Below are 14,465 nucleotides of genomic sequence, written 5' to 3'. Positions count from 1 at the left end.
AGTGATTAGGATAAAACTAAATGGTATAACCTAATAGGTCATGACTCAAACCATGTACAATCAGTGACAGTAGTGCAAATAATAAGAAGATTGTCAGATGGTTGTGAGATTGAGATGCACATGGACAGTAGTACAAATGACCAACGGCAGCAGATATGACGGTAAAAACAGTCATGAAAGATATTACCCAGTTCTTTCAACCAGGAACTCTGAGAGACGATCACAGGCAAGAATTAACATTACACGTCCAGGCATCTTCCACCCCCAAAGCTGCTCGCAGACAGCCCGGAAGAAGAAAGACCCTGAACCCAAGATCTCTATACAATTTAATCACTTCGTTGGGCTAGCCCCATCCTACACAGGCCACGTCAAACCGTGACGTCACCTGATATGCCAGCTATGCAGCTGACCAGAGCAGTAGTCAAAACATGAAGAATATTAAAGTGTGTGGCTGTTGATTAGTGGTGTGTATCTAAAAACATACAGGACATTCAGGGACATGTCCGAACAGTAAGCCTCGGAAGATATTATGATTAAGATTACGGCTGAACATATCATGCTACTAACAATATTCATCCTGCCTGCAGACTCTTCAATCTAGTGACCTTGGCCTAGATGCAGCCTGCAGAACTCATGACAATGAACTGAGCATTTAACAGCCTGAGCAAGACATCCTGGCTACACTAACATTTTCTAATACAACAGATCTCTAATCACTATCTATCTAACTAAGAAATTACCTAACAGTCAGCAGCAGATTTACATGTAATACAACAAGAAGGGGAATGTCAAGTATATACTGCTTCACCTGTTAATTTAACAAATGTTTTTGTGTCATTTAATACTTAAGGAATTAAATCAGTAGCCAATGTTCATACTGTAGAGCTTCACAGACTGTCTACAGTCTATGCATATCTGTAATATAAAATAACTATTCAGCTTCTCACACAGAGTAAACTCACCATCAACCACACATTTATTCTGTTAAAATGATAAACCATAGTTTAAACCGACTAATAAAATCAAAATCTGTATAATTATACAAAAAATTGTTTATATGAAACGTCACTTTGTTGATCCAGCAGCTTAACCAATTAGCATTTAGAGTGAGTCGAGCTTTTCCCATCATGCCCTAGATCTCGTGAGAATATCGTTGTTTGTTTATATGTTACGTCAGAGCAAGTCAAGGTCTTAAATCTTCAGAGTTTAACGGATTAAGTCTGGCAGGCAAAGTCGCCGGTGATCGATTCTGCGCGGATCTGGCTAATCTCGAATGTGCCTAACATCCTAGCGACTTTTTCATCAGACCTACTTTCCATTAAAGACAGTGTGCGACACAGTCCTGCTGACGGACCGACCCGAGCGGACAGGCGAGGGGAGGAGCACCCGATATTGACAGTTGGCCGGAATAACGAAGATCTCCTCGGCGCAGAAGTGGTGGATTGGTGAGTAAAAGTTGTAGCCAGATTATGATGCCTCGCCGCTTTGACTCGGGCACGTGCATGTTCCCGTGCTTCCCTGCTCACAGAGTGTGAGCCTGTTGGATCCGTCGGTTTAGAGTGTGTTCTTATTGCATTACGACAGGGCGGCTTTTATTTCAGACCTTGCTGTCTGTGGAAATAGCCTAGACAAAATTCCTGCAGAAACTGGGACTTTATCTGAATTTATGCTCTGTCCACTGATAGCCCTACAGGGATCCTCTGAATTTAGCAATATTCCTTAGTGCCCTTCTGCTACTCTGTTGTTGTATAGTCATCATTTGCAGATACTTTGCTTTAAGTCACATTAGCCTGTCAACCGTTGTCGCAATAGCATCTACATACGGTTGATTTAATAACAATTCTTACATGTTTTGTAAAAAATGCAAGAAATCTATATAAACTGTCACAAAGTGCATGTCAGTGGTGGGTGACAGATTAAAGCGACAGATAACTTCTTTAGTAAGCTATTTGCAAAAATGTAAGCATATGTGTATTTCAAATGCATTAGTAGTGTAGGAACTGTATGAATGAGAGAGGAATGAGTGTGAATTCGTTCTGGCAAAATGTCAAACCAAACTAAAGCCTGAAGATCTGTCATCTAGGAGAGAGAAATGTTGCTCAGAGGAGTGGTGGCATACATACATTGTGGCTGATTAGACTGCAGAGCATATGACAAGGCTGACACAGGCGCTGACATGCAAACTTAATTTTTATGAATCCAAACTGTTTCTCCCCTCCCTTTTCAACAGGTATCTCACTTCTATCCGCATCAGTGGATAGCTACTCTTCAAATCTCTTACTGTACCTTCTCTGTTTCCACTGCGACTGTCTCTACAGACCGAGGAGCAGCTCTTCTTGCTCTCCACTATGGCTGACACTAAGAGGAAATTCGACTTTGCCATTGATCGGGGTGGCACCTTTACTGATGTGTTTGTCCGGCTGCCTGATGGTCGTGAGAGAGTCCTGAAACTGCTATCCCGGGACCCGCAGAACTACAAAGATGCTCCCACTGAGGGGATCCTCAGAGTCCTGGAAGAGGTAACATGGCATGATGGGCGGATGTATTAATACATACTTTTTTTTTTTAATATAATTGACATGAATGTTTCAGTAAATGTAAATCTAATTACAGTTCAATTAAAAAAATTGAGTCCAAAATGTGACTTTGTGTGTATGCAGTGTGATGTGGTGTGGTGAATGAACGTTGCAATGATCCTTGTCGCTTGCTTTTGTAGCTAGTTCAAGTTAAAAAACAAAATCTTTGTGCATCATTAGATCATTAAAGCTACAGAATGTAAATTAAGGTAGCACTAGCGTGAAACTCCAGATCAATCCACTCTGCTCCACTCAGCTGGACCTGACCCAACCCATTAACATAAGACCCCCAACAGTACCCCTACCTGTAATAAAGATATAACATCACTATATCATCTGTCTGTGATGTATTTGTTGGCAGGAAACAGGGCAGGTGTTCCCTCGTGACCAGCCTGTAGACACCTCTTTGATTGGCTGGATCAGAATGGGCACAACAGTGGCAACCAACGCTCTGCTGGAGAGACAGGGAGAGAGAACTGCACTCCTGGTCACTAAGGGCTTTAAGGACTTGCTGCACATTGGCACACAAGCCAGGCCAAACCTATTTGATTTGGTTTGTAGTGACTGCTTCCTTAACTCATGGTTATATGCATAAATGTTTACATTGAAAAGGTAGACTACAGACACGTTTACAACATGTAACACATTAAATGAAAAGCCAGCATATGAAGTTCACAGATTAATTACTGGGCCCTGAATAGTGGGTTTATCCAACCACATGATCACAGATACCATCTCAAACATATTCAGGTAGATCTGCATTATTGTGCATTTTTAAATGTACTGTATGTGGTGTTCATGAATAGTCTGGGTACAGGTGTCTCTGTAAGAAAAGGTGTAATCATTATCTTGTGTTGCTGAGACTGGGGGCAAATCTTGGAGTTTGGCACAGGCCAGTTGTACCATTAATAATTTAAGTGGTCACTTATCTATAGCTGTGTATCCACTGTCATGCCGCCTGATCTTTGTACAGGTGTAACTTGTGTGTGTATTAACAGGAGGTGGCTGTGCCTGACGTTTTGTATGAGGAGGTAATAGAGGTGGATGAGCGAGTTGTTCTCATGCAAGATGGCTGCCAGCTGCCCAGGAAAGATTCCAAGCGTGTTGTCACAGGTGTGAAATGAAACTGTCTTCTCTTTTATAATTAACTGTCTAATTTTCTTTGTTTCTATTGTATATTCTTTGGCTACACTAGTGGCATTGTTCTGTCAGGCAAGTTGATTGTTCTGCCACTTTGGTTCAGACTGAAGCCCATCAATAACTGTTTCATGTGTGTACCAAACATGCATTTTAACAACTTTGGAGATCACAAAATTGTAAATTTTCCACCACAGTTGTACTTTGTGCTAATTATCCAAGATGCTACGATGGTGAACATTTTTATGTTATAAAACATAAGCATGTTAGCATCATCTATGGCGAAAATAGGGATGGAGAAAAGGCACCTTCTCGAGCTGAAGGCTTGAGAAAATTGCCACCATGGCACTGCCCTTTACTTTGGAGTAACTTTACAAGAAAAGTAAGCTTTATTTTTATAATATCTTCACAATATGAAGACCGTGATCCGAGGAAGTGTGGGCGGAGCCAGCTGGTGAAACGCATCATCTGAAATAATGCAGATAATCTCTGTTATGTATGCTGCTGTTTCTCAGGCAGCACTGGGGATTCTCTGGAGGTGTGGAAAGAGCTGGATCTGGAGCGTGTAGAAGACGACCTGAGAGACGTTTTGTCCCGAGGGATCACCAGCCTGGCTGTGCTGCTGCTACACTCATACATGTCAGTAGTACAGTTTGTTTTTGCATTTTTGGCATAGAGGCATATTTACCTAAGCTACATTTGCTCTTTCTTTATTTATCAATCTTCCCTTCACAGGCAGTAATTCTGAGCCTGGTACAAATTCAACTTATTTTTCTTCTAACTTACTGTTCACTCATTTACACAGTTCCACCTCTGAGTCTCAAGTTAGTATATAACTTCTGTGGTTTACTGGGTGGAAGTTCATGTTTTTCTTTTAATCTTTTCTCTCTTTACTTGTCTGTTCTCATATGTTCCTTGAAATCCATTTACACTTGCAGTAACAGTCTACAGACTCCTGTCACATGTCCCAGGCAAAAGCACAAATTTCTCCCATTAGTAAAAGAGTAATCTGGAGAATTTAAAACATATAAGACAAACACAATATACTGTAAAACAGTGTTGAAAATGCATAAAAGCTTTGTGTTTATGCTTCTAGGCCCACCCTTCACCCTGTTCTTCTGCCTTTGTCTTTCAGATGGTCCAATCATGAGAAAGCAGTGGGCGCCCTTGCTCGACGTCTGGGCTTCACCCAGGTATCTCTTTCCAGCGAGGTCATGCCCATGGTGCGGGTAGTGCCTCGGGGCTACACCGTCTGCGCAGACGCCTACCTCACACCCAAAATTCATCAGTATTTAAAAGGATTCACCTCTAGCTTTAAGGACGGCCTGAAGGTGTGTTTCTCACATTACTATGTGTGATTTAATGTTGATATTTTTTTTTTACTTTTTGTCACTCTGAGTCTGCCATGGAGGTGCAAGTCAGGTCATTCTTGCCCTTTACTCAGCAGAATGCAGCAAGGATTTTCCAGATGTTCCAGTAGCTGGGTGTCAGTTCAACACCCTGTTACATTTGAGCGTTAAAGTTTCTCCCTGTCCTCAGGATGTGGACGTCCTGTTCATGCAGTCAGATGGAGGTCTGACTCCCATGGAGCAGTTCTGTGGTTCACGGGCCATTCTCTCGGGCCCGGCAGGAGGTGTGGTTGGATACGCCATCACCTCTTACAGCCAGATGGAGAAGAAGCCTGTGATTGGCTTTGACATGGGTGGTGAGTAGGGGCAATGCTGAGGAAGTGCTTTAAGCATCTAGAACAAATATGAACAAAGCATGGTCGTGACTTCCCACTGTTGTTTTATCATACTTTGTTCCATAATCTGTTGTGCAACTGAATTGTTTCAAATATTGATTATTTAACTTTTTTATACTTATAACTTTCACTTTTTTGATTGGCTGTTTGAGTACTAAAAGTTGAATGCAGTGATTTAATAATGGCTTAAATTTAAGGCAAAAAAATAAAATATTTGTTTTAATCCAGGAAGCCACAGGTTCTTTTGGATTTGCTCACTTTTTATAAAGTACTTACTGACTTGTTCTCTTTCGTTTGTTCCTGCAGGAACATCCACTGATGTGAGCCGGTACGCAGGCCAGTATGAACACGTGTTTGAAGCTGCCACGGCCGGAATCACCTTGCAAGCACCTCAGCTGGATATTAACACTGTGGCTGCAGGTGGAGGGTCACGGCTCTTCTTCAGGTGAGCTGAGATGTGTATTTGACTGCTGAATTGTTGCCGTATTTTGGAAGGCTGTTTGCTATAGCTCCAGTTCATTGCTTCAGTGAGGCACTTGCAGGGGTGGATCTAGAAAGTTTCAGTTCAGTTTATTTGTATAGCGCCAATTCACAACAACAGTTATATCAGGTCACTTTCATAGAACTTTCAAACCTAGTTCTGTGAAAAATTAAACCATGCATTAGTAACAATCAAGTTTATTTTGTACACAAATGAGATGCACGGTGCTTTCTTTAGCTAACTTTGCCATTGCTGCTGCACAGTGGTTCCCCCCACTGAGGTGAATCATGCCAAGTACTCCACAACAGCATAGTCAGAGAAATGAATGCAAATATCATGTGGCATGCATGATATAAAATAAAACTCATTTGACTAATATCACTTATAAAGCATCAGAAAACTGTTAGTTGTTTTTAAGGCAGCAGTTTGTAATTGTTTTTGATTTCTCATCCATTAATACTGTTAAGCATCACATTTTGACTCTGGCAGGGGTGGCACCCGGGTGTGACCAGTGCCACCCTGGCCACCCACTTGGCTCTGCCCACAAATGACAACTATTGAAACACCTGGTACATATGTAAATGGGACAACAAATTAATTTGAAATGTATCAGAATTAGTGAAACTCTTGTAAATGGCAATTAATAGGTCAGGTACTCCTATATTTATGATGCTCTTTCCACTCCTGTTAATCTGACTTGTTTAACTGAATTGTAATTATTTATTTGATGTATTAAATTATCAGATTCATTTTCCTTTGCTCCTTTCTCCCTTTGTCTTTCTCTATATTCTCTTCATATGTCTCTCCTCTCAGATCAGGGATGTTTGTCGTTGGACCAGAGTCTGCAGGTGCACATCCAGGACCGGCTTGCTACAGAAAAGGTAACAAAGCCTGTTGTCCTCCATCATTCTTAAACCTTTCCATTATTGTAACAGTACTTTTTCCAATTTCTCTCTGTGCTCTATTATGGTTTTCAGTCCACAGCCTGGTAGATGCACTTTACATTTCTAGCTTACTTTTCCCAAACTTGGTGGCTTCATCCACTCTTTAAAACATTATTGTACATATTCCTGTTTGAACCTTTTATTCTTATTAACCCCACATACAAAAATAGAAGCAGAGTGGGATTTGTGTGTTCTGCTGTCCTGTTCCCTTTCCCATACTCTGGATTGTTTATCTGATTTAGCTGTGTGAAGACTGGAAATTGGCATAAATCCAGTTGTCAGATGATATAACCAGTTCTCATTTGGAATTGTAATGTGTGTTAACAAAATTAAATTTGAATCTGGCTTTGCTGTTGCTGTTCCTTCTAGGAGAGATGGTTAGTGTTTGCCTTTCCAGTACCTATCCAGTGCTTTTGATGTTTTATAGAATTATCTAAAACTATGGTAAAATACAAGACTGAAACACAGAGTGAACCATCTCACACAAAAACAGCCTTTTGAAAAACACACTATTGATTCCTTGTTTTTGTTTGTTTTTGCAGGTGGCCCTCTGACTGTGACAGATGCCAACTTAGCCCTGGGTCGCCTCCTCCCTTCCTTCTTCCCCAAGATTTTTGGGCCCAAGGAAAATGAACCTCTGTCTTTGGACGAGACCATGAAGCATTTCCGTCATCTCACCCAGGAGATCAACCTTTTCTTGTCTTCTGACCAATCACAGGTAATAATATTTACAGAAATACTGAGAAGAGCTTCAGTTTTCTTGATCAATTTTAAGGGAGAAATAATGAGGCTAAAGTTTTGCTTTACATGTTTTCATTTTAAGATTAGCGCAGATGGGGCCAACCAGTCACACAACAGCATATTGCCAAACAGCGAGATGAGTGTGGAGGAGGTTGCTATGGGATTTGTTCGTGTCGCTAACGAGGCCATGTGCCGGCCGATCAGAGCTCTAACACAGGTAGTCTGGATATCAAAGCTGCTGCACCCTGTTGAAGTAGTAACCCTGTATTTGATTGTCAGCTGTGTTTAACATCATCACATAAAAGCCTTTTTTCTCTCTCTCACCACCTCCCCCACCTCTTTTACGTCCTAGGCCAAAGGCCATGACACATCTCTCCATATATTAGCATGTTTCGGGGGTGCAGGTGGCCAACATGCATGTGCCATTGCCCGAGCCCTTGGGATGAAAAATGTCTTTATACATAAGTAAGACTGATGTTGTTTTATTTTTGTTACGTGCTTGTAAGAGAGAAAACGTTTGATACAAAACAGCAAAGAGGGTGTATTTGATTCTTCTCTGGTTGAGTAATCTGACAACTGACTAACAAAATAACTATTCATGTACAATGTCTTTGACTGTAATGTGCATGTGTGTGTTTTGCAGGTACAGTGGCGTGCTGTCGGCCTATGGTCTGGCTCTAGCTGACGTGGTGGAGGAGGTGCAGGAGCCATGTTCACTGCAGTATGAGCAGCACTGTTTCAGCGAGCTCGACCGCCGGATAGAGCAGCTCTCAAAACGCTGTCACGATGCCCTCAGTGCACGTGGCTTCACCAGGTCAATGGCCACAAAACACTACATGCTATGGGGTTAACCTTACACCTCTCCATGGGCCTCAGTATAATCATTGTGTACGTACAAAACGTGGCTTAAAACATGCATGTGCCACTTCCCATGGCTTCACATAGTCTTCATTAAAATAAAGAGCAAGACCCACAGACTAAAAACATTAGGAGATGTCAACTCCACTGTGATCCAAAGGCCATGGAAAATAAATGTTTTGAGCAGTGAATTAAAGGCACGCAGATTTAATATTAACAGGTAAACTGTTCCACGGTTTGGGGCCATTGCAGCAAAATTGTGAGAATACCAGCGCTTGTATGTAGCCCTTGGTACTTCTAAAAGAAACAGATTTGAGGACCTAAGGGGTCAAACTGGCTTGTGCCACTGTAGAAGTTCAATGAGCTGAGGAGCCAAACCATTAACTTTCATTAAAAACATAAAAAAGAGCATACCAGACTAAAGTAGCTTTGTGTTTCTTGCCCACTTTAGCAGTCAGATAACCATTGAGGTTTTCCTCCATCTGCGTTACAAAGGCACCGACTGTGCTCTCATGGTCACCGCTGCTGACCACCCCAGCAATGCCCAGTCCTGTCAAGCTGGAGACTTCCACAGCGCCTTCACCAAACGGTTAGCTCTCACTCGTTTATCCCTGCATTACTATTACCTGCAGCATATATTCGCCCATGAGTGGATAAATCATTATGTACATATAAACTCCTTGCTGCCTTCTGTTTAGCCTGCATAAGCAAACACAGTCAAGTTAATGCGTTATATTTCCACAGAAGATAAGCTTAGCAAACTTTGGAGCTGACATTTATTTACTATGTTCGTGTTTTTATGTTCCTCTGACCTTTAGCACTCTTTGTCCTTTGTGTCACACCCCTCCTTTTGTCTTTCTAGTTATATGAAGGAATTTGGGTTTACCATCCCAGAGAGACCCATCCTGGTTGATGACATTAGAGTGAGGGGTTGTGGGAAATCTGGCATCAAATCAGTGTATAAAACAAAGATAGGACATGGACAGGCCACACCACTCACGGTATATGGAGTTACTTCCAGAACATGTATTATAAATACAAATGTTATGTTTTATCATGAAAGCATTTGTGTTTTAATTCTCCAATGGATTATGATAACTTTTTTTTTATGTCTGTAGGTGACCAAGTGTTACTTTGAAGATGGTTACCTGGACACCAGTGTGTATCTATGGGAAGAGCTGCCATGTGGTCACAGCATCCAGGGACCAGCCATCATCATTGACAAGAACAGGTAGGCATTTTCTACTTCTTTATTAGTAGCTTTAAATTAATCAAAAATATTTGTTTCTAATATTTTAAATGTTTCTCTAAACTCAGGACTTCAATTTGTCTTTAAATTTACAGTTTCACAAGTCTTCTATTGCTGCTTTAGTTTTATTGATGTGTTGACACATAATCAGAAATTTACTTCTCTGAGTTGAGTATGATGTGATTTTAAACTGCTTCAGGTGACAATGTCTGTATTTACCTGGTCTGAACATCAGTGATAATGCATAGTCTTCTTCTGCTCTTTACACTACCAGCACCATCCTGGTGGAGCCATGCTGTGAAGCCCGTCTGACAGAAGGGGGCGACGTTATCATGACTGTAGGCTCTGATCCTCACTGTGCCCTGGGGACTGAGCTCAACGCTGTGCAGCTGTCCATCTTCTCCCACCGCTTCATGAGCATAGCAGGTACATCTTTTTAATTATTTTTAAGTAGGGATGTGTAAAGCCTGGATGATTATAAGCTATTCAGTGAGAACTTTCTCTTCACTTGTTTAAGTGTGCTGTATCATTTTTCCTTTACAGAACAGATGGGGAGAGTTCTCCAAAGAACCGCCATCTCCACCAACATTAAGGAACGTCTCGACTTCTCCTGCGCAATTTTCGGACCAGATGGTGGCCTGGTGTCTAATGCACCTCACATCCCTGTCCACCTGGGTGCCATGCAAGAGACTGTCCAATCTCAAGTAAGGGATTTGTAGTTATGAGTGTTTCTCATACTGCTGAAACAACACAGCCTGTTCAGATAATAACAAAAAGGATGCTCTATGCAGATGAGATCTCTGGGGGAGAAACTGAAAGAAGGGGATGTGATTCTGAGTAACCACCCGTGTGCCGGGGGCAGCCACCTCCCAGACCTCACAGTCATCACACCGGTTAGCTTTCTCTTGTCAACATTATTCCTTTCTTTTTCTTACATATTCTCCTTTCCTCGTCTTTCTCACTGCCTTCTGCCTGTCTCTTCTCACCCCAGGTGTTTAGAAAAGGAGTGAGCAGCCCAGTATTTTTTGTAGCCAGCAGAGGACACCATGCTGACATTGGTGGCATCACACCGGGCTCCATGCCCCCCAACTCCACCTCTCTTTTTTCTCTTCCTTTAAACTTGTCACTGGTGGGATCTTCCAGGAAGAGGGTAAGAGAGGAAGAGATGAACCAAGAGGAATGTGAGAGACTCAGGGAGCAAAAGATATTATGGACAAATCCAGATAAAGAATCCTTGCTTCATATATGTCAGTTATACTATAGAGACACAGAGACTATATGATACCAATTGCTTTGCATAGTAGTGTGATACACTAGCGAATGGCTAATGTATAACATTACTACAGTGGCAAAAAAGTATGTTGGGATGAGCAAATGTATAATTACTGTGGTTAAGCTAATACAACAGTTCTGTCTTTATTTACACACAAATTACAAAGTGTTCACTTGCTTTTTCTTACCACTGTACTTTCCATTGTTCAAAGCATTAACTAACTTGAATTAGGTAACGCACCATTACAAACACCCACCTTTTATGTTATGTGTTAATGCATTTGTAAGAAAAGGCCATTTTGAAAAACTTTTTTGGTGACTTCAGAGACACTCTGAAGAAATTTTGAGTTTTTACTGGAATATGGAAAATAAAAAGCGAGCATAACATGAATGCTGTGAAACTGATTAAAACTGATAACTCTACTATCCTGTCCTCATCAAGTCAGTTTTCAAAATAAGATCTGCTCATGAAATGTTTGTCATCCCACTTAACATTATTGCTGAAATGTTTGTCATCCCACTTAACATTGTCTTCATTCTTTCCCCACTGGATTTCTCTCTTGCCTTTGCCCTCTGTCTCCATATCAGCTGTAACTGAAGCTTTGATGGCTCCAGCCAAGTACCCAGGCTGCTCTGGGACTCGTAATCTCCATGACAACCTATCAGACCTACGGGCTCAAGTGGCAGCCAATCAGAGAGGCAGCCAGCTGGTGGGGGAATTGATTGACAGCTATGGACTAGCTGTGGTCCAGGCCTACATGGGATACATTCAAGTAAGTGTGGCTATGTTGTAGGTGAAATAGTATAAAAGAGAACTGTATTTCTGAAACGCAGTAGTAAGAAGTACTGCTTTTGTTGTTTGTGTGTGTGTGTGTGTGTGTGATCTGTGTTTCAGAGTAATGCAGAGCTGGCAGTAAGGGACATGCTGAGAGACTTTGCACATCAACAACAGGAACAGACTGGCTCCTTGGAAGTGGAGGTGGAAGATTTCATGGATGATGGAACACCAATCAGGCTGCGAGTCCAGATCAGTGAAGAGGAGGTGAGTACAGAGGATCTCCTTGTGATTACCCCTTTTTATCTCACACAATGCAATGATCACCTTGAAAAACAGGATTGAAACAGTCAAAGCTTGAATTGCATGACTTTGCAATCATATGTAAAACCCACCGCTTCTGTCTGTACTAACTAAGACGCAACACACCCACCCCTATGCTCTCCAGGGCAGTGCAGTGTTTGACTTCACAGGGACAGGAACAGAGGTTTGGGGGAACTGCAATGCTCCACGGGCCATCACCCTCTCCGCTCTTATCTACTGCCTGCGGTGTATGGTTGGACAGGACATCCCACTTAATCAGGTAGAAAAGTTTTGTTCCTGCAAGAGCATTTGTTTTTTTTTTTATTTTAAGGCTCACTGATTTATTACAAAGATAGAGTGAAAGGTTTAGCTATAGGGACTCCTGGCAGCATGCTCAGTTAAGTTGCATTGAGACAGCTATTGTTAAAAAAAAATCAGATCTATATGCTTTTTTGGTTTACTGTCATGATGTATGTTTAAAACTCAATAATTCAAAGGATAAGGCTGTTTATTTTCCACAAATCCCAAACAGACTAGAAACAGCAATGAACTTTGTGTGCTCGCTGTAGTGTCTTGATTCTAGAACCTGCTTTAGCTTATTCATCTGTGGACACCAGTGGACATGTTTCTAATTAGACTGTGTGGTAATTTGTCCTGCGATTAAAAAGCCTAATATTTAATTCCAACTAATCACAGTTCATATAGTTTCATTATTATTCATCTATGTTCCTATCCAGGGTTGCCTCTTACCGATCAAGGTCATCATCCCCCCTGGCTCAATTCTCCATCCTTCCCAGAATGCAGCTGTGGTTGGAGGGAATGTGCTTACATCCCAGAGAGTGGTTGATGTCATCTTTAGGGCGTTTGAGGTGTGCGCTGCTTCACAGGTGAGAAAAGCTGCATTTGACCAAAAAAAAAAAAAGTTTCCACTTTTAGTACGTTAATTTCTAATCTTTCTTCAACATTTGTTTTATTGTGATTCTTGCTCTTAGGGCTGCATGAACAACATTTCATTTGGCAGCGAGAGGATTGGTTACTATGAGACAGTTGCTGGGGGAGCTGGAGCTGGGCCAGGCTGGAATGGGAGGAGTGGAGTCCACAGTCACATGACCAACACCCGCATTACTGACCCAGAGATTCTGGAGAAGAGGTGGGATACGAGATGAAGCTTTAAAGTAAAATTGGATGTAACCACCAATAACACTGCTTTTTATGTAAATGATCTGTACATTGCTGCTGTCTGGCATTCAGGTATCCAGTGATTCTAGAGCAGTTCTCCCTGCGGCCTGGCTCGGGAGGTGCAGGAAAATACCGTGGTGGAGACGGTGTGATCCGGAAACTTCTGTTCAGGGACAAGGTGGTTTTGTCTGTATTAACCGAGAGGCGATCCACCCGCCCCTACGGCCTCCAGGGTAAACTCTCACAATTTTAACCTGCCTTTAAAAGTTACTTTTCACTAGATGAGGTTAGGTTTTTGTCTCTTTTAGATTTTGCCAAGTTACTAGTCATCTCTGCTTCCTTTAGCTGTGGATCAGACCTGCACCTAGCCCCAAGCTCTGACTGTCAACATACATGACAGAGAGCTGAGCCACCGTTGAAGGTATTTCCTGAATCCTCAGACTCTTCTAATGATACGGAATCATAAATCATCCAATCCAGTCCAGGAAAAATATTAATTTTGTCAGTTTTTCCGAGGATAATAAGGCTTTTCTGAAAACTGAAGATGGCGACGAGAAATGTCTCTCACTGATGCTCAACTCAACTCAACTCAACTCAACTCAACTTTATTTATAAAGCACTTTAACACAGCCAAGGCCAACAAAGTGCTTAACATAAGAAACAATTCAAAACATCTAAAAATGTAACGATGCTGAAGGTCAAGCCCATCCCCACCAGCTATGACTTACCATTTGCACAATCTGACATGCTCTGGAAAAGTAACAGTGGTGAGTGGTTGTGTCTTTTTGGAGAAAACTGAGTGTGATGATTATTTTGGCTGCCTCAACTTAACAGTAAACAACTATAAAGAGTGGTTATTTAAAAAAGAAATCCTGTCACAAACTGTTGTGAAAACTGTGACGGAGGATTAAAAAACTCGTTATTATTAACTCTAGGCAGCTGAAATAATCATCAGGTTCCATGTTTCCTCCAAGAAGATGCTAAACCACTCAAAAATACTGTTTCTTTTGCAGAGCATGTCAGACTGCATAAATGGTAAGTGGTAGCTGACCGTTTGGTGGGGCTGTGCTCGACCTTCAGCATCAATGAGAGGGACATCATTTCCCGTCACCATCTTAACTCTTCATCAAAGCCAACCCTATTCTTTGAAAAACTGAATTTTTTGTGGTTTGGATCGGCTGATTTTTTTTTTTTTTTTTTATTTCT

General features: G+C 41.6%; 1 protein-coding gene across 1 annotated transcript in view; it reads left to right on the top strand.

Moving 5' to 3' along the window:
- The first annotated feature begins 1,144 nt into the window (after positions 1–1,144).
- Positions 1,145–14,465, top strand: part of oplah (5-oxoprolinase, ATP-hydrolysing) — a 16,939-nt gene continuing 3,618 nt past the window's right edge. Inside the window, 27 exon segments of the mRNA XM_020609582.1 lie at positions 1,145–1,445; positions 2,319–2,519; positions 2,938–3,129; positions 3,575–3,689; positions 4,229–4,352; positions 4,849–5,044; positions 5,253–5,418; positions 5,764–5,902; positions 6,752–6,819; positions 7,425–7,600; positions 7,706–7,840; positions 7,976–8,088; positions 8,267–8,437; positions 8,933–9,070; positions 9,344–9,482; positions 9,600–9,712; positions 10,005–10,156; positions 10,274–10,434; positions 10,522–10,623; positions 10,722–10,830; positions 10,833–10,880; positions 11,591–11,775; positions 11,898–12,044; positions 12,226–12,360; positions 12,818–12,967; positions 13,073–13,230; positions 13,332–13,492. Of these exon segments, the coding sequence (XP_020465238.1) occupies positions 2,349–2,519; positions 2,938–3,129; positions 3,575–3,689; positions 4,229–4,352; positions 4,849–5,044; positions 5,253–5,418; positions 5,764–5,902; positions 6,752–6,819; positions 7,425–7,600; positions 7,706–7,840; positions 7,976–8,088; positions 8,267–8,437; positions 8,933–9,070; positions 9,344–9,482; positions 9,600–9,712; positions 10,005–10,156; positions 10,274–10,434; positions 10,522–10,623; positions 10,722–10,830; positions 10,833–10,880; positions 11,591–11,775; positions 11,898–12,044; positions 12,226–12,360; positions 12,818–12,967; positions 13,073–13,230; positions 13,332–13,492 (3,664 nt within the window). The 5' untranslated portion in view covers positions 1,145–1,445; positions 2,319–2,348.

Source organism: Monopterus albus, unplaced genomic scaffold, assembly GCF_001952655.1.
Source record: "Monopterus albus unplaced genomic scaffold, M_albus_1.0 scaffold100.1, whole genome shotgun sequence".
Classification (NCBI taxonomy): Eukaryota; Metazoa; Chordata; class Actinopteri; order Synbranchiformes; family Synbranchidae; genus Monopterus; species Monopterus albus.
Note: the sequence above shows the minus strand (reverse complement) of the source record. Positions and strands in the feature narration are given on the sequence as shown.